The 27,253-nt window shown below is 46.2% G+C and overlaps 1 protein-coding gene across 5 annotated transcripts in view; it reads left to right on the forward strand.

Moving 5' to 3' along the window:
* The window catches only part of LOC120933758 (NACHT, LRR and PYD domains-containing protein 3-like), a 534,782-nt gene that overhangs the window by 15,265 nt on the left and 492,264 nt on the right, over positions 1-27,253 (forward strand). For all 5 annotated transcript variants that reach the window (XM_040347135.1, XM_040347137.1, XM_040347138.1 and 2 more), the window contains exons 2-3: positions 3,159-3,275; positions 16,371-16,531. In XM_040347135.1, coding sequence (XP_040203069.1) covers positions 3,215-3,275; positions 16,371-16,531 — 222 coding nt within the window. In that variant the 5' untranslated portion in view covers positions 3,159-3,214. The remainder of the gene's footprint in view (positions 1-3,158; positions 3,276-16,370; positions 16,532-27,253) is intronic.

A 27,253-nucleotide genomic window follows, 5' to 3' on the forward strand; every position in this document is an offset into this window, starting at 1 on the left:
GCTGCGGCCCGAGCAAAATACAAAAATGCAAAAAAAAAAAAAAAATTTTTTTTGGGGGGGCACATGGTGGGGCACAGCATAATGTTGGGAGGGTCAGGGCCCCCTGAGTCGCCCCTGGTCGCGCCTAAATATGCGCCCAAGTTAGGCCGGCTTAGAAAAGTTGCGTCGGTCGAAAAAAGCCTATTTTCAGGCGTATCTTGTTCTGTGGGTACGGAACAAAAGCGTGCCGGCGCATATTTACACCTACGCCGCGTATCTGTAGATAAGCCGGCCTAACTCTTACTGAATCTACTTAAATGTATATATTTTTCAAACAAAAATGCCTGTGACTGGACAGTGAAAGGAGAAGCAGCAGTTATGAGCTCATCTCTCTCTGTCACTCTGCTCTCTCCTCCAATCAGCATGCTTCTTGTCAGCACATTAACAGATTGACTTATTCTGCAGGAGAATAATACCAGGTCAGATTAACCACTTCAGCCCCGTAAGGATTCGCCCCCTTAATGACCAGGACATTTTTTGCAAAACGGCCCCACGTCACTTTAACTGACAATTGCGCGGTCGTGCGACGCTGTACCCAAACAAATTGACGTCCTTTTGTTTTCCCACAGATAGAACTAGAAATAGAAATAGATCTTTTGGTGGTATTTTCTCACCTCTGCAGTTTTTATTTTTTGCGCTATAAACAATTAGCAACAATTTTGAAAAAAACACAATTTTTTTTTTTACTTTTTGCTATAATACATATCCCAAAAATAATAAAAAAAGATTTTATTCATCAGTTTAGACCGATATATATTCTTCTAAATATTTTTGGTTATCTCTATTAGTGTAAGGGGTACCTACTCGAGACCATATATGTTGTTAGTCTATATGTTGATTTTATGTTGTATTTATTGTAATGTCTAGAAAAAATATAATAAAAGAATTTGATAAAAAAAAAAAAAATTGCAATAGGCGTATATTGATTGGTTTGCGCAAAACTTATTGCGTTTACAATCTATGGGATAGATTCAGGGACTTTTATATTTTTTTATTGTTTTTACTAGTAACGGTGGCGATCTGCGATTTTTAGCAGGACTGCGACATTGCGGCGGACAAATCTGACCCCAAATGACACTATTTTGGGGACCAGTGACATTATTACATTGATCTGTGCTATAAAAATGCACTGATCAATTTAAAAATGACACTGGCAGGGCAGGGGTTAACACTAGGGGGCGATCAAGGGGTTAACTGTGTTCCCTCAGTGTGTTCTAACTGGGGGGGAAAGACTGACAGGGACATGACAGAGATCACTGTTCCTGATGACTGGGAACAGAAGTGTCATGTCATCTGTCAGAATGGGGATCCGCCTTGTTTATAAAGGAAGATCCCCGTTCTGCCTCTGTACTAGGCGATTACAGGTCACTGGTGTACATCGAGTACGCCGACCTGCGGGCACACTCCCACAGCATGCAAAGGGTGCCCTCCCGCTATCGTGCCTGCGCGCGCCACCATACAGCTACGGTGATTTGTGCAGGAGAGCCAACCAGCCGCCATCGTCCTCCAAGTGGTTAACCACTTAAAGTGGGAGTTCACCCGAAAAGTAAATTTTTAACATTAGATTGAGGCTCATTTTGTGAAGGGGAATCGGGTATTTTTTTATAAATCGAAGCAGTACTTACCGTTTTTTTTTTCGGGTATTTTTTTTTAAAACAAAGCTGTACTTACCGTTTCAGAGATAGATCTTCTCCGCCGCTTCCAGGTATGGTCTTCGGGAGTGGGCGTTCCTATTTGATTGACAGCCTTCCGACAGGCTTGTGACACGATGTATGCAACCGTTGGAAGGCTGTCAATCAAATAGGTACGCCCAGTCCCGAAGACCATACCCAGAAGCGGCGAGAAGATCTATCTCTAAAACGGTAAGTACTGCTTTGTTTTAAAAAAAAATACTCGATTCCCCTTCACAAAACGAGCCTTAATCTAATGTTACATTTTTTTTTCGGGTGAGCTTTAAGCCCCGGGCCATTATGCAGGTTAAGGACCTTGCCCGTTTTTGCGATTTGGCACTGCGTCGCTTTAACTGACAATTGCGCGGTCATGCGACGTGGCTCCCAAACAAAATTGGCGTCCTTTTTTCCCACAAATAGAGCTTTCTTTTGGTGGTATTTGATCACCTCTGCGGTTTTTATTTTTTGCGCTATAAACAAAAATAGAGCGACAATTTTGAAAAAAAAAATCTATTTTTTTTACTTTATGCTATAATAAATATCCCCCAAAAACATATATAAACATTTTTTTTCCTGAGTTTAGGCCGATACGTATTCTTCTACCTATTTTTGGTAAAAAAATCGCAATAAGCGTTTATCGATTGGTTTGCGCAAAATTTATAGCGTTTACAAAATAGGGGATAGTTTTATAGCATTTTTATTAATATTTTTTTTTTACTACTAATGACGGCGATCAGCGATTTTTTTCGTGACTGCGACATTATGGCGGACACATCGGACAATTTTGACACATTTTTGGGACCATTGTAATTTTCACAGCAAAAAAATGCTATAAAAATGCATTGTTTATTGTGAAAATGACAATTGCAGTTTGGGAGTTAACCACTAGGGGGAACTGATGGGGTTATGTGTGACCTGATCTGTGTTTCTAACTGTAGGGGGGTGTGGCTGTAGGTGTGACATCATCGATTGTGATTCCATATATAAGGGAACACACGATCAATGACAGCGCCACAGTGAAGAACGGGGAAGCTGTGTTTACACACACCTCTCCCCGTTCTTCAGCTACGGTGACCGATCACGGGACACCGGTGACGATCGGGTCACCGATCACCGAAGAGACACGTACAGGTACGTGATTGTGCCCAGCCGTGCCATTCTGCCAACGTATATCGGCGTGAAGAGGTCTTTAAGTGGTTAAAATACTTCTTATATATAAAATACATGTAATAATGTAATGATGACAGAGTTGTATTCATTTGTATCCTTTATCTCTGCATGGATTGAGAACAAACAGTTTATCTGTCTGTGGAATTTAGTTTTGGATATATTGTAATAAAATATAAAGTTCCACAAAGATTTCAGTTCAGAGCTGGAAATGAATCCTCAGACATCTTACATGTGCGAGATCTGGACCAGTCATTGGTCACAATGTATCTCTGTGTCTAGGTGTTCTATGACATGACTGGGATTCAGACGTAGAAGAACCAAGACCGAGCAAAGAGATGGCGGAGAGATTGAGAAAAACCTTCCAAGGATTGTCTGTGAGAAGAACTATCAGGCCCGGTAATCACTATTTGTCTTTTATTTCTCTGATCAGGTTTAATGTAATGTGACTAATTATATGGAGCATCAAATGCTGAATACTTCTACTAATCCATTGAATGTGTTGATATTTGATACAAGGTCATCTATATTTTCTAATTGCTATGTATCGGCCTTTTCCAATCAGGGAGCGTTCAGGTTTCTTCAGGGGGTGCCTTGGCAAAATGCCCAAAAATTGCCCAAAAATCATATTCAAGCCAGTGGGTTTCAAGTCTGATGATCAGTATTGCCGGCTATAGCCGGTGGCTCTGATCATTCAGGAAAACCCCAACAGGCTGATTGTACACAAGTCGATTGATAGACCAGCTCGCCCATACATGGATCAATATTCAGCCAGTCCCTGCTGAACAGCTTGCATTGTGATCCATGTATGGCCGGCTTAGCCATAAAATGTGACATTTACCAGACAATTTAGGCAAATGTAATTATTTCCAATCCCTACATGTCTATTACAATGTATTTATTACAGTCCTTGATACAAAACATGCTTTATCTATTCTCTCTTCTCCCTCTTATGATTGATAAGACTTCTCCATCACATCTCCATGTTATGTATACAGATGATCAGACATCAACTTTGTTTCACTTCTGGTCTGCAAAATACATGCCTAATATCTAATCCGCTTTTTTCCATACAATTCCTGGTATATATACAGATGGAATGGTTTATCAAGCACAAAAGTCAGTAAAAAGACACTAAAGTTAACCAGTTCCAGACTGCCCACCACATATATACTGAGGCAGGGCGGCCCAGCTGTGCAAAATCATATACAGGTATGCGATTTTGGGCACGAGATACAGGGGGCGCGCACACGCCTCCAGAGCATGGCTCCCGCTGTGATTGGACACAACCCGGCTCCTACCTTTTCAGAATGAACAGAGTCAGTGTCAGCTGCTTTAGTAGCAGCCAGTGATGTCACCTGCGCATGCACGCTATGCTCTGAATAGATGGCGCTGTCCATTCAGAGCTCTGGGCTGTGACTCCCATGTGCATGCACAATGAGTGAAGTCTCCACACTTGGCAATTCAAACGCCTGAAGCTGGTGAACCTGAAAGGAAGACCAGATGAAAATGGAAGCCCAGCCAGTGGTGACCAGAGAAGCGGCTCTAGACTTTGTGAGGCTGTAGGCAAAACGTATGCCCTGTACACACGGGCCAGAACCTCATCAGGGAAAAAAACCCTTATTTTTCCTGACGAGATTCTTGCCAAGAATCTCTTTCCGCCCGAATGTACAGACTGTCCTTTCAAAAGAACTGCGGTTCTCTTGAAAGGCAAGAACACGGTGACATAATCGAGTACGACGAGCATGCGTTAGTCACATTCAATGCCATCACCACCATCTTGCTGCACCCTACCTATGCCTAGGAAGCTACCGCACATGCATCAAAGTCATTTTGAGCATGTGCGGGTTTCCACGGCGACAGGTAAGTATACACACTCTCAGGTTTCTCGGCAGGAAAACTACAGAGAATCTCACGACGAGAAAATAGAGAACAGGTTCTCTATTTTTCTCATCTAGATTCTGGGCAGTTTTCTTGTCGAGAAACCCGAAAGCCTCGTAGACATGCTCGGTATACTCGGCAAGAAAGCTCTGCCAGCAATTTTCTTGCTGTTTCTTGCCGAGTAAACCGAGCGTGTGTACGAGGCATAAGACATGAGGCCCCACTCATAATAAAAATAATTCAAGCAATAAAAGTGAATACATTGCATTGTACAGTGTACAATAAACTGATGGCAATTTACCCATGGCCAGTCCTCAAGGATTCCAGCATGTCATTGGCATACCTCTCCTCCACTCTCCCAAATTTTGAATCGTGAACTGCGGGACAAATAATGTTAGGGAGGTTAAAGAAGTTCATAAGGGGGGGTGCTGCCGCCAATCATCCGACATTAAAATAGTTGATAAGTGGTGGATGGGGGGTTCTGCTGCCGATCATCTGACATTAAAATAGTTGATAAGTGGGGGGCGGGGGGGGGTTGCTGCCGCCAATTGTCTGACATTAGAAAAGTGCTGCCTCTTCTTTCTATGTGCTGTGTGGGAAAATACCCTCTATCGCAGGATTGTAGGAAAGTAATGTCTATGCAGGAAAATTCTGCTGGAATGTGCAGAATCTGTGCTGGTTGGGAGGTATGCATTGGATGATTACACACCAGGATATGCACTGCAATACAAGCTCCCTCTGTATAGTGAACATCACTTACTAGACAGCTCTGCGTTATGTTTTAGGGTCCAACACTTTAGCTCTTTATGCTAAAAGTCCTGGTAAGAGTCTTCTACAAGGCCCAGGGGAGAGGTCTCCTTTAAATAGGAACCCATATCCCTGAAGGTTGGCACACAAACCCCCCCGTGTAGGGTGAATATTGGTGCTGTCTGAATTTTCAGCAGAAAAACATGCGGCGGGATAAAGGTAAGAGGAAAAGGAATCCTAAGAACAATCTTAAGGACCTTTTCTAATTGAGTAAGGTGTCTTTTCTCTTTTTCCGCCACTAGAGGGAGTAAAGAGCTGAGTTATACTCACCATGTTTTAAGCAGTGTCAGATCCTATGAGCAAGCACACTTCCTTCGCTGCAGAGCTCTGCCATAGACGGCCACCGATTCTCTCCTCCAGACGCTGGGTAAAATGCCACAGCACAGGCAGTACTAGGCAGGAGGAGGCTCCCCTCACTCCAGGACAGCCGTCATCTTCCCTAGGTTGTGCGCGCGTGCGCACAGGGGCGCGCTTTATCGGAGAGGAGGAGCAACAGGGTCGCAAGCGTGCACGCTAATTTGAAGCATGGCGCTCATCACAAAAGCCATAAAGGGACTCAGAGCCGGCAGCTCTTCCTTGGGACACAGCAGCATTTTGGGGGCATGTAAGCTCTATGTGGTTGGTGGGGCACTCCGGAGAGAGACACCTTCTCTATGCATGAAACTCTGTTTAAGTTGCATACTTTATGTAGATTGCTAAACTGAGCACAGTAGTATATGCATTGTGGTACCTCGACTTGTTGCTTAGTAATGTGTCTTCCCTTAGAAAAAATTCAGGGACTAAGAAAGACAAGAAAGCACCGCTGTCTGAGACGTGCCTGCTCGGTACCTTCCTCTCCTGTAATATTTGATGCACCTGTACAGGAGGAGCGATTGCCACTATCAGAAGTAACAACTTCCACCGGTGGCACCTGGGCCTGCATATGTCACTGAGGACACCTTGGCCGCAGCCCTGGAAAACTTAGAGGGGAGAATCGCTACGCTAATCGCAAAGTCCTTGCAAAAGGCCAAGAAGCAAAGCAGATCTCCTTTGGTGGTTCTAGATCCCCTTTCAGAAAATTCTGAGGAGAAGGATGAAGATGAGGTAACATCTGCAGAGGATAGGGATGAGGAGTCAGATGGATCAGGGATATCAGAGGAACCCTTCTCTGCTTCCCAGATGCTAAAGTCACAGGTACAATGTTATGCTGAAAGTGCGTACTGCATTCAGGTTGCCCTCTTCGGAGTTAACTGAATAACCTGTCTCCTCCCTGGGTTCACTAAAATCCCTCTCTTTTCCGGTTCATCCATTAATAAAAACGCTAATTTATGCAGACTGGCAACATCCAGATAAGCGTTTCTCACCTCCTAAGAAGTTTGACATTCGTTATCATATGGAGCAAGAGTTTTCCAAGAAGTGGAGTCTGCCTTCTGTAGATGCAGCCATTTCTTGTATAAAAAAAAAAACCTGACTTGTCCGGTGGATCCCGAAGGATCTGCGGGAGAATTTGCCTAAAGCCTTATGTTTTACAATAGATGCTATGAGAGATTCGATTCAACAAGCATCTCACCTCACACTCCAGCTGGTGCATATGCGCAGAATTCTTTGGCTAAAGCATTGGTCAGCAGAGGCACCATGCAAAAAAAACGTTTGGCCAGTTTTCCCCTTCCATGGCGAACGCCTCTTTGGGGAAGATTTGGAAAAATATATCCAAAAGATATCGAGTGGGAAGACCACTCTATTACCAGAGAAGAAGAAAAAAACAAGCGGCCTTGTTTTAAAGGTTCTCTCTCCATGGCCCCTGGTAAATCTACCTCCAGCCAATGGCGAGGGCATTTTCAGCCAGCCACAAAGGCTAAAGAAGACCAGGCCCAGAAAAACAAGAAGCCGTGGGGTTCAAAAGCTAACAAGCAAAACCCCAAAGCCTCTTTATGAAGAGGCGCTCCCACTCGGCCGAATGGGGGGATGGTTTTGGCAGTTTTCAGCAGCTTGGCAGACAGAAATCTAGGACAAATGGGTAGTAGCCACAGTATCCCTAGGGTACAAGCTGGAATTTCGAGAAGTCCCATCTTCTCAGTTCCGAAGCTTAAGGATTCTTCAAAGCATTGGATCACTTGCTGTCTCAAGGGGTGATCACAGAAGTACCCCTAAAAAAGCAAGGCTCAGGTTTTTATTCAAACCTATTTGTGATTCCAAAAGCAAACAAAGACATCAGATCCATCCTGGATCTAAGATCTCTAAATCAATTTCTGAACGTTCGCCACTTCCGAATGCAAACTATTCGATCAGTGTTCGCCACCCTACAAGGTGAAGAATTCATGGCATCGATAGACATCAGGAACGCATATTTACATGTGCCTATCCATCCTGCTCACCAAAGGTTCTTAAGGTTTGCGGTAGAACATCGCCACTTCCAGCTTGTGGCTCTGCCCTTTGGTGTGGCTACCGCGCCCCGGGGTATTTACAAAGGTACTAGCCCCTCTGTTGGCAAATCTGAGGGCACAGGGCATAGCGATAACAGCCTATCTAGACAATCTACTCATGATAGATCAGTCAGAGGCATCACGCTATGCTCACCACAATAAAATACCTGGAGCATTTAGGATGGATTGTAAACCTACAAAAATCCTCTCTACAAGCCCAAAGAAGGGTAGAGTATTTGGGCATGATCATAGACACAGCCAAAAGCAGAGCCAAAGATCAAGTCGCTAAAGGATCTGATCCACAAGGTCAAGGCAAAGAAAGGGCCATCTATTCGCCTTTGCATGAGGCTATTAGGGAAGATGGTTGTCTCCTTCGAGGCTGTCCCCTACACCCAGTTTCCTTCGAGACTACTTCAAGGCAGTATCTTAGCCACCTGGAACAGGAAGATCCAAGCTCTGGATTTACCCAGGGCCAAGACTGACGAGAACCTGACCATCAACATACTGGAGATGTGTGCAATATACTTGGCCCTCAGAATCTGCACACACAGGTTACAGGGCCACCCGGTTCGGATTCAATCTGACAATGCTACTGCAGTAGCTTACATCAATCACCAGGGAGGCACCCGCAGTCAGGGTGCTCAGAAAGAGGTGAATCGGATTTTAATGGGCAGAAGCTCATGTTCCTTGTCTCTCTGCAATCTTCAAACTCAGGGGTAGAAAACTGTCAAGAGGACTATCTGAGTCGCCAGCAGCTGTCACCAGGAGAATGGTCTTTCCACCCGATGTCTTTCAAGCCATATGTCAGAAATTGGGGACCTGCTAGCTTCCAGGTTCAACAGGAAGTTAGACAACTTTGTATCCAGGATGAGAGATCCTCTAGCCCAGGGATATGCAATTAGCGGACCTCCAGCTGTTGCAGAACTACAATTCCCATGAGGCATAGCAAGACTGACAGCCACAAGCAAGACACCCAGAGGCAGAGGTATGATGGGACTTGTAGTTTTGCAACAGCTGGAGGTCAGCTTGCATATCCCTGCTCTAGCTTGTGTATCGGGTGCTCTAATAATTCCCTGGAATCAGTTCTCACTGATCTATGCATTTCCTCCAATCGCTCTCTTACAGAGGCTACTTTGCAGGATCAAGAAGGAAAGAATTCCTGTAATCCTTAGTGGCCCCAAATTGGCTCAGAAGGCCATGGAACGCCGAAATCATAAAAATGGCGGTAGGAAAACCTTGGAAGCTTCCACTTTGTCACGACCTACTGTCGTGGGGTACAGGGTTCCATCCTTCCTTACAAAAGCTAAATTTGATGGTCTGACTGCTGAGACTCACATTTTTAATAAACGAGGGATCTCGGGTCCAGTTCTTTCTACACTTCTTAATGCTAGAAGGCCAGCCTCCAGGCTTATCTACTATAGAGTCTGGAAGGCATATGTTTCATGGTGTCACACCAAAATATGGAATCCTCAGAAGTATGACATAAGTAGGAGTTTCACCTTTTTTCCAGTTAGGAGTGGATATGAAATTAGCCCTTAGTACCATTAAGGATTGTAACGGTCACCACCATTTACGATATTCCCATTCCATTGGCCACGACAGCTTATCTGACACTCCAACCATCCAACAGACACGATCCATATGGATTTCCCCAGAATAAACGAGACAAGCTCCATTCTCTGAGTCAAAATGTATGAACGAACTTTAATGGTTAGCTCTCAGATTTTTATGCAGTACAGGCATGTTTACAGTAATCACAGGGACAAATGAACTCTTCACCCACACATCACACAATGGGGCTTCAATACACCTTCTCTTAGACCATGACCTTCAGAGGAGCCAATTATCCCCCAGATGTTCCGTCTCTGACAATAAGTGATTCACCTGCATAATACACATTCCTTTACTAAACATAATTGACATGCTAATTCCCTACCTCTGAAAGGAGACATCTGACCTTTAGACTGCTAACTCACAACACATATCTATCATCAATAGCATCTTCACACAATGAAAGGTCTGAGGAGCAGACGTACTTAGCATCTCAACAGCCTAGGTTAAGCATTGAAGTAGGCACTCTTATTGACTGGTTGTGGGTCAGCATGAAATCAAACTGTAATATTCCAGATCTCCTGCAATACATGAATTAACAGTAATGTCCCATCTCATGTAATTTTATAATTAATATTTCCCAGTCACCCTATGCCCAAAAGGGGCACAGGGTGACCCTAGACCCAAGAGTCATTAGTGACGCTGGCACAGGAGTACCCCCCATTCTTCAAAAGTCTCTGATTGTCACGGGTCATTCCGTTACATCTGTAACGGTCACCACTGTTTACGATATTTCCATTCCATCAACCCAAGACAGCTTCCGACACTCCAACCATCCAGCAGACCTGAACCATTCCATAAGAATTCCCCTAGAATTAAGATGAGACAAGCTCTGTTCTTTCTGAGTCAAATGAATGAACTTTAATGGTATCTTAGCTCTCTTATATACAGTACAGGCATGTTTACAGTAATCAAAGGAACAAATGAACTCTCCACCACACATCACACAATGGGGGGGCTTCAATCACATTCTTTTAGAGAATGACATTCAGAGAAGTTAATTATTCCCCAGACGTCCGGACTCCGATACTAAGTGATTCACCTGCATAATACACATTTCTATGTCAGACGTTTTGGCACCGATTTAACATGACCTAATTACTACAGCTGAGAAGTCACATTCCTTTACTAAACATAATTGACATGCTAATTCCCTACCCCTGAAAGGAGGCATCTGATCCTTAGACTGCTAACTCACAACACATCTATCATCAATCGCATCTTCACACAAACAGTGTTATTAGCATACATAATGAAAGGTCTTGGAGCAGACCCAATTAACACCTCAAAAGCATGTGTCCTCACATTGAAGGAGACACTCTTATTGACCGGTTGGGTCAAAATAACCAACTTGTAACATCTCAAGATATCCTGCAATATATGAATTATCATTAATGTCCCATCTCATGTAATCCGAGATATCAGTTCTCAGTTACCCTATGCCCTAAAGGGACTCCCGTTACATGGCTCCCTCCTTGTGGGACACTCCAGCAGACCCGGCTTGATCCTTTTCGGATCAACTTGGGGATGTCCTGAACTAGGATGCCGGGATGACGTCTGTTTGCCGGGATAACACATCAGCATTGCCATCTTGCTTACCAGGTCGGTAGCTGATGGTGAAGGTGAATAATGGAATTCAGTTCTGGAACAGTCACTTGCTTTGCTCTCTCAATGGCTCCCAAAACCTGTTGCTGATGCTCTTGGGACAGATAAGGCACAACCTGGGCGCAAATTCCATTTAATCTTTTGACAATTTCAGCCTGTTTGTGCATTTCAATGTTCAAGCCACGGGACATCTCATAATACATGACGTAGTGTCGTTGCATCTCAGATTTCTCACTAGCCAACTTGTCACATTCCCATTTTAGACTGTGATATTGTGCCTGATCTACGGTACCTGTCGGGGGAGATAGTCTTACCCGGCTCTCAGCAGCAAGCGGGTTGGTTCCAGCAGCACGGGTCTGGGCACAGGTAGTCACTGTGTGGGCTTCAGCGGGGCACATCAGGGCGTAAGCAGAAACAAGGGGGGCCAAATCATTCCCTAGTAGTACATCCACTGGCAAATCCTTCATCACCCCCACATTCACATGTCCCGAACCAACCCCCCAATCCAGGTGAACCCGGGCAACGGGTAGCCAGAAGACGGTGCCTCCCGCCACTCTTACAGCTACAGTGTCTCCGGTGTGCTGGCTCTCTGGGATGAGTTTCTTCTGTAGCAGAGTCATTGTGGCCCCAGTATCACGTAGCCCATTGGCTACCTTTCCATTGACCAAGACAGTCTGCCTGTGTTGCTGCCTGTTGTCCTGGTTAGCTGCTTGTATCGGATCTGCCTCATGCAGGATGCCCCAATGTTCTTCCTCCTCAACACAGTGGGCCGCAGGCATGGATGTGTGGGGGTTCCCCCTTTCTGTCTGTCTCCATGACTGTGACTGCCTGGGTGGATTCAATGGACAGTCTAGATTTTTGTGTCCTAGCTGTTTACACCCGAAACACCTGATGGGCTGTGAGTAGTCCTGGGAGTTGAACCTGAGCTGCTGAGGATAAGTGGCCGCTGGAGGTGGTGCTGTAGGACGGTCCGACTGGGGTTGGTAGGCAATAGCCGGCGGGGGTGCCGCCGATCGATAATCCACCCCGAGCTGTTGTCTTGACCACAGAGTTATCCAGTTTGTGGGCGTCTGTGTATTCGTGCGCCAGGCGAGCTGCTTCAGACAAGGAGAAAGGGTTTCTGTCCCGGACCCACTCTCTGACTTCCTGGGACAGTTTGTCAAAGAAGTGCTCCAGCAGGAACACCTGCAGCACCTCTTCCCCGGATTCTGCTTGGCATCCATCGACCCAGTGGGATGCAGTGCGGTGTAGGCGGCATGCCCACTCGGTATATGAGTTTCCAGTCTGCTTGCTCGTCTCTTGGAAACCGCCTCTGGTGTGACGGCATACCTGGCCAAAAGTGCTTCTTTTACCAGTCCATAGTTCATAATATCCTTGTCTGGGATGGCCCTGAACGCTTCACTGGCCCGGGCCGGACAATTTCCCAGACAAAATGGTAACCCATTCCTCTGTGGGCACCCGGTGTAGGGCACATTGCCGTTCAAAATCAGCAAGGTACCCATCAATCTCCCCTTCAATTTTTAATGAAATTCTTAAAAGCAGCAAAATGTATCTTTCTCCTTTCAGTTGGTGCTGCTGTGACTTCTGCTGCTGCAGTACCTCTTTGCCGTAGCCAATTTGCGTCCACAGCAGCTATAACTCGGTCTATGATCTCCGGTGGAGGGTTAGGACCATAGTGTGCCAGTCTTAGTTTAACAGCCCGATCAAAACTTTCCTCCTCGGGTGTCCTGTCTGTTACGCTGGGCCTTTCCGTTAAGTTGGGTCTTTCAGCTCCATCCATTTGGACAAGTTCTGTGATCACGTCCATCTTCTTGCGGTTGCTGTTCGGTCTGCCACGGTTCTCCAGTAAGTCCTTGTAGCTGTCCTTTAAGGCTGTGGGATCATCTCACTGCTGTGCCACCACTATAATCACCATCGTTTACGATATTCCCATTCCATCAACCCAAGAAAGCTTCCGACACTCCAACCATCCATGGGCTGTTCCCCTGTTCCTGTTTTATGATTTGGTGATGTATTTGCTGTTTATTTGAATAAAAGAAAACCTGGACTTTTTTTGGGGTGCGGCTATCCATCTTTCATCTACTTTTTATGCTTGCCCAGTGCACTGCCAGTACCCTTGGAATCCTGTTCTACACGTGTGACCATATAGTAGACCCACCTGGAGCGGTGACTCTTTCTTGTACTCCAACCATCCAGCAGACCTGATCCATTTCATAAGAATTCCCCCAGAATTAAGACGAGACAAGCTCTGTTCTTTCTGAGTCAAATGAATGAACTTTAATGGTATCTTATCTTTCTTATATACAGTACAGGCATGTTTACAGTAATCAAAGGAACAAATGAACTCTCCACCACACATCACACAATGGGGGGGCTTCAATCACATTCATTTAGAGAATGACATTCAGAGAAGTTAATTATTCCCCAGACGTCCGGACTCCGATACTAAGTGATTCACCTGCATAATACACATTTCTATGTCAGACGTTTTGGCACCGATTTAACATGACCTAATTACTACAGCTGAGAAGTCACATTCCTTTACTAAACATAATTGACATGCTGAAAGGAGACATCTGACCCTTAGACTGCTAACCCACAACACATATCTATCATCAATAGCATCTTCACACAAACAGTGTTATTAGCATACATAATGAAAGGTCTTGGAGCAAACCCAATTAACACCTCAAAAGCATGTGTCCTCACATTGAAGGAGACACTCTTATTGACCGGTTGGGTCAGGATAACCAACTTGTAACATCTCAAGATATCCTGCAATATATGAATTATCATTAATGTCCCATCTCATGTAATCCGAGATATCAGTTCTCAGTCACCCTATGCCCTAAAGGGACTCCCGTTACAAGGATCAAATATCGGCTCTATCAGTCTTTTTTCAAAGACTGCTGGCATCTCATTCCCTAGTTCGGGCTTTCATTCAGGGGGTACTGTGGATAAATCCGCCAGTCAAGTCTCCCTTGTGCCCATGGGATTTGAATTTGGCATTGTCAGTATTGCAAAATAAACTTGAAATTGAACCGTTTTGCCAGACTCCTCTGATCCTTTTAAGCAGGAAGTTGGCCTTTCTGATTGATATCTCTTCGGCTTGAAGAGTATCTGAAGTAGCAGCTCTTTCTTGTAAAGAGCCTTATTTAATTTGTCACAAAGACAAAATTGTACTACGACCCCATCCTGCCTTTTTACCTAAGGTGGTGTCGGCTTTTCATTTAAATCAGGACATTGTTCTGCCTTCTTTTTTTCTGGATTCGCAGATAGCGGAGGAAAAATTATTGCACTCTCTAGATCTAGTGAGAGCAGTAAAGTTGTATCTGCAGGCAACCGCTCAGATACGCAAAACAGATGTTTTGTTTATTTTGCCAGATGGTCCCAAGAAGGGACAAGCGGCATTAAAATCCACTATCTCCAGGTGGATTCGACAAACAATTATTCAAGCCTATGGTTTAAAGATCAGGACTCCTCCTTTTTCTGTTAAGGTGCACTCTACCAGGGCTATAAGGGCTTTATGGGCAGTGCATCACCAGGCTTCGTTGGCTCAGATCTGTAAAACTTGGTCTTCAATCCACACATTTTCCAAATTCTTTTCTTGGAGTACACCACGGGACACAGAGGTCCCCCCTTCTTATGGGAACCTTATTGCTTGCTACAAAACTGAGGTACTTCCCTGATGGGAGGGGTTATATGGAGGGTAACTGTCTTTAATTGGTTGTGCCAGTGTCCAATCACCGCTGGTGACCCTTAACCCATTATGTAATGAATTGCTATGTGTCCCGTGGTGTACTCCAAGAAAAGGATTTTACAGGTAAGCTGTTTAAAAAATCCTGTTTTTTGAGAAGTTTAGGAGCTGTAAAAATGTCAATCGCTCCTAAACTCCTGTGAGGGAGTGAGTATTACCGCGCTACCAAGAAGTGGGGGAAGGGAAAAAGGAAGGGGGTACGGCTGCGGCACTGAAAGGTATATCAGACCATAACAGATATAAAGAAAAGGGTAGTTCTGCGCTGTAAATAGGGAATGGGGTACAAGTGTAGAGGAAGTGTAGCAAATCCTTGGATATGTAAAAAGATACAGTCTGACTAATGATCAAAATGACAATGTGAAAAAATATTGACATCAAAATTAACGTGCTACAGTGCAGCTAATCCAGCTGGCAAAAGTAGGATAATAAAACGTGACAGTGCTAGTATCATACAGTGTAATACAATAATAATTGGTGTACTGTTATCCAATGGGGTGTACAGCGTGCATTACACAACACACAACAGTGACTGAAATAGGCCAAGTTAAATGTCCATGCAACAAAAAGCCTATAAGCATAACAGAGGAAAAACCCAAAAATAAAAGTGCAGGTGAAGATGCCAAAATAATGTGAAGAAAAGGTAGGTTTCCGGTGTTCTCTTCAAAATAAGTGAGGATGTCCCCTTACCTTACTGCTGTAAGGTAACAGCATATCAGCCCAAATACACTTTCTGGTCGTATCCGCATAGGATGTTATCCAGATGGACTGTAATTGAAGAGATAGATCCCTCTCGGTAGTCACGTCCGAGAAATGACAGTGACTCGCACCCAGGGAGATAAAGTGCCAATAGTGCAGGATTGTTTTAAAAAGGTTTATTAACAAAATAATACACTAGGGTACTCGCATAGCTGTGATAAAATCAGGCATGTAAAATGAAAGAGTGCGTTCGCCGACGTCACCTCCGGTACCTCTTGGTGAACTCTTGGTTACACTCATATAAGGATTTGCTACACTTCCTCTTACACTTGTACCCCATTCCCTATGTATTTACAGCGCAGCACAACCCTTTTCTTTATAGCTCCTAAACTCCTGTTATCTCTTGTGAACGTCAAGTTTCAAAGTTTTTTTAATTTTTTTTATTTGGGAGTTGACTTTTGCAGAGGGGAGTGTTGTTAAGTGCAAAAAAGCCTGTAAACTCAAACACGCAAAAACTTTGTACAATATGCTCTCCATACACATTTTTTATGCCACGTTTTTCCACCTAAAACATTGATGTTTTTTCTGCTCCTATTGTGCATGGAGCCTTATAGTGATTCTCACCCCCAGTGCTCCTTTTCTCAATTGCAGAGATCTCCAGTGAGATAAAATTCATGCTGGATATTAATTTTCATCATTTATAAATCAGAAAATGTATTTCTGTGTATTTTCTAGAGGATATCGGGAGTTTCCCCCGCCAGCTGTCTGCATACGATGATCCATCACTGAGGATTATATATGAGCATTATAGAGATGATCTGATCTCCATCCTGGAGAACCTGAACCCTCATACTGTTCTGGTAGAACTAACATCTCGGAATGTCTTAAACACAGAGGTAAGAAAAATATATTTCCTAATTACCTACAGCAATATATGTATAAGTAATGGGGAGCTCTGATTCATAGTTATAAACATGGATTACCCCCGTCCTTTATAATTGTACACATATCACTCCATACTGATCATAAACAGCTGAACATATAAGTCCTCCCAATAAACCTGATCATATCAATACTTCATTACATTCCACTAAATATATGGGGCCAAATTCTCAAAAACTCTGCGTAACTTAAATTTCAGCAGTTAAGTTACACTGACTTAAAATTTCTACCTAAGTGCCTGATCGTCAAAGCACTTAGGTAGAAATTACACGCTGTGTAACTTAAGTGCCGCCGTCGTAAGGCGGTCCTCCTCTCCTGGGGGCGTTTAAAATTTAAATGAGGCGCGCTCCCGCGCCGGCCGTACTGCGCATGCGTGTGACGTCATTTTCCCGACGTGCAGCGCGCGAACGTAATTAACGCCGGTCGGCTTTGAGAATTTCGACGGGACACTAAAGTTGCGACGGGTGAAAAAAAAAGACGCGCCGGGAAAACAAATAATTATAAAAAAAAATGACAGCGTCGCTCAGCATGCATTCCTGAGAGGGAGAACTCCATGCCAATTTTCAAAGAAAAAAACGGCATGGGTTCCCCCCCCAGGAGCATACCAGGCCCTTAGGTCTGGTATGGGTTGTAAGGAGACCCCCCCACGCCGAAAAATTGACGTAGGGGGTCCCCCTACAATCCATACCAGACCCGTATCCAAAGCACGCTACCCAGCCGGCCAGGAATGGGAGTGGGGACGAGCGAGCGCCCCCCCCCCTCCTGAGCCGTGCCAGGCCGCATGCCCTCAACATGGGGGGGTTGGGTGCTCTGGGGCAGGGGGGCGCACTGCGGGCCCCCCCACCCCAGAGCACCCTGTCCCCATGTCGATGAGGACAGGACCTCTTCCCGACAACCCTTGCCATTGGTTGTCGGGGTCTGCGGGCGGAGGCTTATCGGAATCTGGGAGTCCCCTTTAATAAGGGGGCCCCCAGATACCGGCCCCCCACCCTAAGTGAATGGATATGGGGTACATCGTACCCCTATCCATTCACCTGTAGGCAAAAAGTAAAATGTAGTAAACACACAACACAAGGCTTTTTAAAATATTTTATTATTCTGCTCCGGAGGCACCCCCCTGTCTTCGTTATTAGCTCAATTACCAGGGGGGGCTTCTTCTTCCACTCTCCGGGGGTCTTCTCCGCTCTCCGGGGGTCTTCTCCGGTCCCCTGGGGGGGCTTCTCCGGACTCCGGGGGGCTTCTTCCATCTTCTCCCCTCTTCCGCTCTTGACTCGGCGAACCCCGGTTCTTCTGCAGCTCTCCGGTGCCTTCTTCTTCAGCGCTAGCTGCCTGCTATGTTTGTGTGTTAGCTCGATTTCAAACAGGCAGCCGGCGCGGTCTTCTGTGACGCCAGGGTCTTCTGGTCTTCTGTTCTTCCGATGTTGCCTCCTCGCCTGTTGTCGCTGTAATGATGGAAGCGCGCCTTGCATCCCATTTATATAGGCATCACCGTCCCATCATGCTCCGGTAGGTACCCACGTGGTGGGTGCACGTGGGTAGGCACCCACCACGTGGGTACCTACCGGAGCATGATGGGACGGTGATGCCTATATAAATGGGATGCAAGGCGCGCTTCCATCATTACAGCGACAACAGGCGACGAGGCAACATCGGAAGAACAGAAGACCAGAAGACCCTGGCGTCACAGAAGACCGCGCCGGCTGCCTGTTTGAAATCGAGCTAACACACAAACATAGCAGGCAGCCAGTGCTGAAGAAGAAGGCACCGGAGAGCTGCAGAAAAACCGGGGTTCGCCGAGTCAAGAGCGGAAGAGGGGAGAAGATGGAAGAAGCCCCCCGGAGTCCGGAGAAGCCCCCCCGGAGAGCGGAGAAGACCCCCGGAGAGCGGAGAAGACCCCCGGAGAGCGGAGAAGACCCCCGGAGAGTGGAAGAAGAAGCCCCCCCTGGTAATTGAGCTAATAACGAAGACAGGGGGGTGCCTCCGGAGCAGAATAATAAAATATTTTAAAAAGCCTTGTGTTGTGTGTTTACTACATTTTACTTTTTGCCTACAGGTGAATGGATAGGGGTACGATGTACCCCATATCCATTCACTTAGGGTGGGGGGCCGGTATCTGGGGGCCCCCTTATTTGAGGGGACTCCCAGATTCCGATAAGCCTCCGCCCGCAGACCCCGACAACCAATGGCAAGGGTTGTCGGGAAGAGGTCCTGTCCTCATCGACATGGGGACAGGGTGCTCTGGGGTGGGGGGGCCCGCAGTGCGCCCCCCTGCCCCAGAGCACCCAACCCCCCCATGTTGAGGGCATGCGGCCTGGCACGGCTCAGGAGGGGGGGGGGCGCTCGCTCGTCCCCACTCCCATTCCTGGCCGGCCGGGTAGCGTGCTTTGGATACGGGTCTGGTATGGATTGTAGGGGGACCCCCTACGTCAATTTTTCGGCGTGGGGGGGTCTCCTTACAACCCATACCAGACCTAAGGGCCTGGTATGCTCCTGGGGGGGAACCCATGCCGGTTTTGAATTTAAAAATTGCCGTGGAGTTCTCCCTCAGGAATGCATACCAAATGCCGTCGCTGGAATGGGCCTTTACAAGGTTTGGCTAACTTTCCACATTGTAAAACCAGCCCTAATTTTGCGCCGGCAAATTCGGAACTTAGGCAGAAATCAAAGTGCTGAAATGCTTTGAAAATCTGCTTAAGTCCTCATTTGCATACGCAAAGCTGGATTTCAATGAGAAATGCCCCCAGTGGCGGATGCGGTACTGCATCCTAAAATCTGACCGTGTAAGTGTCTTACACATGTCAGATTTTCTGCCTAACTTTGGAAAAAGCCTTTTGAGAATCGTTTCCAAAGTTAGGCACAGAGATAAGCAGGCTGAACAGCAGTTAAGTCTGCGTATCTCTTTTGAGAATTTGGCCCATGGAAACCATTTACACAACTTCTCCCACCAGAATGTAATAATGCACAGAGGGGATGATTTACTAAAGGCAAATAGACTGTACACTTTGGAAGTAAAGTTTCACTCGTTTTCCCCAGAGCTTAGCAAATGTGGTGAAGCTTCATATTGCAAAGAATACCCAATCATATGCAAGGAAAATAAACATTGTTGCACATGATTGGATGATGGAAATCAGCAGAACTGCACCACATTCACTAAGCTCTGGGGAAAATACGTGTAACTGTACTTCCAAAGTGCACAATCTATTTGTCTTTAGTAAATCCACCCCAATTGCCTTTAACCATTTCCATACCAGGCACTTACGCACCTTCCTGCCCAATTTTCAGCTTTTTGTCATGTTACAACCAACAACATAAATGTATTTTATTGGGATGTTATGTGATAGACCAACACAAAGTGGCACATAATTGTGGAAGTGATAAATGGGGTGCATTTTTTTATATAAATATGTGAAAGATGTGGGGGGGCATTTGTATTCAGCCCCCTTTACTCTGTTACCCCTAACTAAAATCTAGTGGAACCAATTGCCTTCAGAAGTTACCCAATTAGTTAATAGAGTCCACTTGTGTGTAATTTAAAGGGGTTGTAAACCCTCGTGTTTTTTCACCTTAATAGATCCTATGCATTAAGGTGAAAAAACACCTTGCAGTGTCCGCCCCCTTCCCCCCCCCCCCCATTTTACTTACCTGAGCCACAAATTTCCATGGGCGAGTCTCCGCCGTCCTTCTATCCACAGAGTCCTGGCTTTGATTGGGTAGATTGATAGCAGCACAGCCATTGGCTCCCACTGCTGTCAATCAAATCCAATGACGCAGGCTTCGAGAGCGGGGCCGAGTCTATGGACGCCAAGTGTATGACACAGGAGCGCGCCTGCAAGGTAACCCCCTTGGGAGAGAGCTTCGCAGAGGGGGTTATCTAATGCGGGGAGGAGCCGCAAGAGCCACTATGGGACCCCAGAAGACATGGATCGGGGCCACTCTGTGCAAAACAAACTGCACAGTGGAGGTAAGTATAACATGTTTGTTATTTTAAGAAAAGGTGAACCTTTAGTGTCACTTTAACCACTTCCATACCGGGGGGCACTTATACACCTTCCCGCCCAGACCAATTTTGAGCTTTCAGCGCTGTTGCAGTTTGAATGACAATTGCGCAGTCATGCTACACTGTACCCAAACTACATTTTTATCATTTTGTTCCCACAAATGGAGCTTTCTTTTGGTGGTATTCGATCACCTCTGGGATTTTTTTTTCTACAAAAAAAAGAAAAAAATGACCGGAAAGCTAGAAAAAAATATGTTTTTTTTGTTTCAGTTACAAAACATTGTAAATAAGTATGTTTTCTCCTTCACTGATAAGGCGGCACTGATGAGGTGGCATTGATGGGCACTGATGATGGGCACTTATTTGCGGCACTGATAGGCAGCACGGATGGGCACTGATAGGCGGCACGGATAGGCGGCATGGATGGGCACGGATAGGCGGCATGGATGGGCACGGATAGGCGGCATGGATGGGCACTGATAGGCAGCATGGATGGGCACTGATAGGTGGCATGGATGGGCATAGATGGGCACTGATTGGTGGCACTAATGTACTGTAGTGTGTTGTACTAATGGATGCCAATCAGTGCCAAACAATAATGCCTGCCAATCAGTGATGCCCATTGTGGGCACTGATTGGCATCCATTGTGGGCACTGATTGGCATCCATTATTTCTGATTGTCATCCCTGGTGGTCTAGGGTGGCATACCTGTGGTGGGCATCCCTGGTGGTCTAGTGGCATCCCTGGTGGTCCAGTGTGGGCATCCTCGGGGGGGCTGTGCTGATAATTTTATGGCTTTGTAGTGACCACAAAAAAAATGGAGCCAATCCATTGTGGAATGGTATCAAAAGCTAAGGCACATTGGAGAACTGTGACAAACAAAATTGCCCCCACCCTGCTTTTATACCAGATACCCAACTAAAAAAACTAAAAAGAAAACCTCCGGTTTATAGCTTAGTCCCAAAAACCAAAAAAAAAAAACGATGAGGTCCATCAGAAGGAAAAAAAAAGTTTGGCAGCTCCATTGGTGGTTCTGCAGCTCCTCTGGACACTCCATTCAGTAGGATCATGGAGCAAAAGGAACAAAGTAAGGTGTAATGACAAGAAAGTAGGAAACAATATTGGGACTATGGAACCCTCCAGTGGTGTGTGATGTTATGTTCCCAGTATGCAGGACAGCATAGTCAGTCATGTGTGAATAGGAAGGAATGGAGTAGTTACAATATAACCCTCAGTTTCCTCAGTGATCACTTATACCAACTGCAATCTCACTGATTAGAGATGAAAGGTGAATGTGATCAGCACTAATGTTGCAGCTCATTCTCCAGTCATTCCTGTGGCTCCAACAGGTAATGCACACTTCCACTGCTCCTTCATGATATACAGGGAGCCTGCATACAAATGGCAGGTCATAATGGAGTTTCCTTACCTCTCCCACGAGCACGGAGTAATACAGACTATACAAGGAACCTGGCTCCATCCAGTGGTATGACGAGGAATGTTCCAAAAATATAATCAGTGCAGACTTTACCATGTAATTGTAGTGATATCATTTAGTGGGTAGATAATTATTATTTAGGTATTATGATGATGATGTGAGTAATTTCCCGCAGCAACCCGATTCTTCCAGAGAGATGCACTTTATTGACTTCCAACACAGAACAAAGTCCATAAGATACTTGCAACACATGACAAAATCCAACAGAGTAAATATGACAAAGAATAGTAGCTTTCAGAGTCTCATTTTTCCTAGGCCTGTGCCTTCATATTCATGGAGAAAGACTAGACTGAACGCCAGGTTATATCCCCTATACGCGGAAGGGCTGAGCAATTTGATTGGCCGTTTCATTAGGTCTTTGATCTGTTTCTGTCTTTCCGAGTGACAGATAATGACCCCTAGCCAGAAATAGCTGCCGTCATAAAATGCTCTAATTTGCATTCTTGCACATTAACATTGACATGGCACAGAGTCACTATCTGTCCCCTTTGATATGTGGAGTAAATCTTGTTTGGCCACTATCCCCTTTGATCAACAAGTCCCCTTCAAAATGCGTAATTAGATTAACAGATATCAATGTGGCCCTGCACAACATTATTACCCTTTTGATGTGTAAAATGGATTTGTTCTGGAATGCCTACATATAACACAATATATAAAATACATACACATATATATTAATAATCTAATGCCTAGAGTGGTCAGTCTGAAATAGGAAGACATGGGGACTGGCAGGATCCCCAGGTATTCCACACAAAGAAAGCAATGACAAGAATGGGATACTTTTTAACACACTTACATGGTACAGCAGGCACATACCAGGAATATGAAACGTTGAGATGGCATTCTCTAACCACTTTATTACCGGGCACCTTCACCCCTTTCCTGACCGGGCCAATTATCAGCTTTTAGCGCAGTCACACTTTGAATGACTATTGCACTGTCATTCAACACTAACCATACAACATTTTTATCCTTTTTTTTTACACCCATAGAGCTTTCTTTTGGTGGTATTTTATCACCACTGGCTTTTTTATTTTTTACACTACAAATAAAAAAAAAATACCAAAAATTTTGAAAAAGGAAAAACCTTTTTCTTTGTTTTTGTTATAAAATGTTGTAAATAGGTAATTCTTCTCCTTCACTGATGAGGAGACACTAATATGCAGCACTGATGGGCTCTGATAGGTGGCACTTATGTGCACCGATGGGCAGCAATGATGGGCACTGATGGGTGGCACTGTTTGGTGACACTGATCGATGGAACTGATAGGCAGCACTGATGAGGAGGCACTGCCTGGCATTACTGATGGGCACTGTTACAGACTCACCCATGCTTCTAGCTCCTTCAAATGCCAGGGCCCATAGTCAGTAGGCGCGAGGCTAGCATTTATTCTACTCCGAAAGCCTCTGTCCCAGGTGAGTCTATCACAGGCACTGATTGACATCCCTTATGGGCACTGTTTGACATCCATTATCCATTATGGGCACTGTCATGGACCTTGAGATATTAAAGTGTTTCTACTTGACATATGTTACACAGGAGAGGGACATTCAATGCAAGGCTTTTGAAATGCTAAGTGGAACCAGCTTGCGAAATACCTTTTATTGTGTTCTGCAGGTTAAGAGCGGGTGTCGGAGTCAGGCCGTCTAGCTGGAACCAGGTTATTGTGTACATTGATTACCCCCTGGGGCTTCTGTCTCAATACACAAGTCTTTCTATCCAAGCTATTGGACCAATCCCTGTTGACAATTTCAAGTCCTCATTTGCATGGTCAAGGGGGACCTGAGTGAAGACTGGATATACTTTACAATTGACCAATAGGAAAGCGGTTGTTGGGAGTGGGATGTTCCAAAATTCTGTATAAAAGTGTGCTGTGTACTTGAAATAAAGAGTCCTGCTTGAACTTACATACAGCCTGCCTGGTGTTTGTTCTTAATGGGTCTGAATGGCACATAGCTGTAGTTCGGACCCCGGAACCTTGGATGACTGGACCATCAGACGCTGCAATCTGCAAGCTGACTCACTGGTAGCAGGGGAGTGTCGGGAGAGCAGGACCTGGGCGAGGAAGGATCTCGTCACATTGGTTGGCAGCGGTGGGATTTGCTCTCCAGTTACTGGGACAACTCCAAACCACCACCATGAATGACCAGCTATGCAGCCTGCAGGAGAACCATGCTAAAAGACTTGCTTGAGAGCCGTGGAGGGACCGGTGGGAAGAACAAGGCCACCCTGATCATTGCGCTAGCCGAGATGGATCAGAGGGATGGTGATGCAGGACCCCGGTCAGTTGAAGACTTGTTCCAGCAGCGAGTTCAACAGCGGTTGGCATTATATGGTGCGAACCCATCAGAGACCGCCATACAGAATACCATTAGAGACCTCCAGCGGCAGGATGAGAGAGAACGAGAGCGACAACAGAGAGAACGAGAGCGGCAACAGGAGCTGAGAATTGCAGAAATACGGCGATCGGTGACAACGCCTAAAGAAGCAGCACCAAAGGAAAGAAGAGGAGAGGTACAGATACCAGTAACCATGGAAGAGGAATTCAGCAGGAGGTTGCGAGAGAAGCAGATACAGCGCAGAGGACCAGTATCAGAGGAGGTCCTCCTTGGATGGTCTGATTCGATCCGCTGCGAACTCTGGAAAGAAGCGCTAGCCCGTGAGCAGCGACACCAGGGAAAAGCTCTCCCCTCCATCCATGTAAGGTACTGGTCACAGTATGAAGTACGGATGCTGTTATTGGGGGAACAACCAAAGCAGGAGTGGACAGCAGAGTTAAGCAGGCTGATCCGGGAAGAGATGCGGTTGGACGAGAGCTACAGAGCCCTCCGGTGGTATGTAGTCCAAGAGTGCCCGTGGTCAGCGGATGACAGCCCCACGGAAGGCTTTGACTATGATGGCCTGGGATTGTTGTATTGGAGGATGTCCAGGGATCCCAACTTTGGGAGCGATCGGGAGTGGCGTTGGGAGGAAATAATGGAGCACAGAGAGCGAAGACTGAATGTCCCGGAAGTGCACTGGTTACAGGAAGATTTGGAATTCCTGGCCGCTCAAGAATGGGAACTGGAAATCACCTACAAACAGCTGCTAGACTCCGCTCAGCAGCAGGGTGAGGTTCCCTTTACCTGGGACTATGAGGAAATATCAGCTGACAGTGATGAAATCCTGGCTGATGAATCAGCAGTGGAAAATCGGGAGCTTGCCATTCCCAAAGCTGAAGTGCTGACCGCACGGCCGAGCTCTGCTAACCTCTGCTCAGTACCCATAGCATCTTCTGGGTTCCATGGACAGGAGATGGTGAACCTCTATCCCCAGACACCAGTTGTAGAGACAGGGGATTTGATAGACTTTTCTGCTGAGGAAGAACAACCTGGGGAGCCTCCAGCAGAAGAGCTGGTATCAGGGCCAAACTTCACTGTGCTCTGCCCAGCACCAAGGGCAGTATTTGTGGAGTTACAAGGAACTTCCCCAGCTGAAGCGCTGGTCACAGGACAGAGGGATCAAGACCTCTGCCCCACCCCCGTGGCAGTTCCGGAGGCTCAGGGTGAGAAGATGGCAATCACTCCCCAGCCACAGATTACAGAATGTATGGACTGTTCAGAGGATGTTATGGATTATGCACCCCCAGCAGAAGTGCTGGCAACAGGGCAGAATGCTAGCCATCTCTGCCCAGCACTGGGACCAACTGTGGAGTTCCAGGGAGCCGGGGCGGTTGGCCCCCCTCCCCAGCAACAAGCTGAGGTAGTAAAGCTGTTACTCCCAGCTGAATCACTGGCAGCAGGGCAGGATGCTACTGGCTGCTGCACACAACTACAGCTTGAGCGGATATCGGTGGATGGGACTGTGGTCCCCACTCACAGCAACCCAGCGGAAGAGCTGGCAACAGAGCAGAGTGCCCCGGGCCTCTGCTCTCAACTAACAGAAGAGGGGGTTCCTGTGGTAGTGGATGGGACTCCGATCTCCACAGACACAACCCCAGAAAATGGTGCGGCACTGAGACAGGAGGATGTCGGCTTTGCTTTGCAAGCACCGGGGGATTTTTACCTAGCATCAGTGGATGGGACTGCAGTCTCCACTGGTATACCCCAGGAATGGTGGCCAGTTGGCCCAGATTCCCAATGGCATGATGAACTGAGCCCAGCCACCCTGCCTTCTCTCCAGCGGCTGAAAGGACTCCAGGGAGAAGGGCCAGTCCAGGCCTCTCCCCAGCGGCAGGCGTGTTCTCTGAGAGAGGCAGAGATTGGCTGGGTGAGTAATGCTCTCTTTGGGACAAGGTATCTGGGGTACTGGGTGGGTACCGAAATTGGGGTCTCTCCCAGTGTTAGTCTCCTGCCAAAGGGGGAGATGTGTGACAGACCTAGCCGGGACAGGGGCTTTTGGAGAGGACTGAATGTGAGCCTCTTGCCGTCCGATTATGGGCCAGGACCTCAAAACAGGAAGGCAGATGGGTCATCCCAGCACAGTCCTGGAACTTTAAGACTACTTTTCCAACATCCTCGAGTTGACCCGTTTGGGTCCCACTGCGGCTGTTGGACTGGTTCCCAGGGGAAGTAATGTCATGGACCTTGAGATATTAAAGTGTTTCTACTTGACATATGTTACACAGGAGAGGGACATTCAATGCAAGGCTTTTGAAATGCTAAGTGGAACCAGCTTGCGAAATACCTTTTATTGTGTTCTGCAGGTTAAGAGCGGGTGTCGGAGTCAGGCCGTCTAGCTGGAACCAGGTTATTGTGTACATTGATTACCCCCTGGGGCTTCTGTCTCAATACACAAGTCTTTCTATCCAAGCTATTGGACCAATCCCTGTTGACAATTTCAAGTCCTCATTTGCATGGTCAAGGGGGACCTGAGTGAAGACTGGATATACTTTACAATTGACCAATAGGAAAGCGGTTGTTGGGAGTGGGATGTTCCAAAATTCTGTATAAAAGTGTGCTGTGTACTTGAAATAAAGAGTCCTGCTTGAACTTACATACAGCCTGCCTGGTGTTTGTTCTTAATGGGTCTGAATGGCACATAGCTGTAGTTCGGACCCCGGAACCTTGGATGACTGGACCATCAGACGCTGCAATCTGCAAGCTGACTCACTGGTAGCAGGGGAGTGTCGGGAGAGCAGGACCTGGGCGAGGAAGGATCTCGTCACAGGCACTGATTGGCATTACTGGTGGGCCAC

This window comes from Rana temporaria, chromosome 3, assembly GCF_905171775.1.
Source record: "Rana temporaria chromosome 3, aRanTem1.1, whole genome shotgun sequence".
In the NCBI taxonomy this organism is placed as follows: domain Eukaryota; kingdom Metazoa; phylum Chordata; class Amphibia; order Anura; family Ranidae; genus Rana; species Rana temporaria.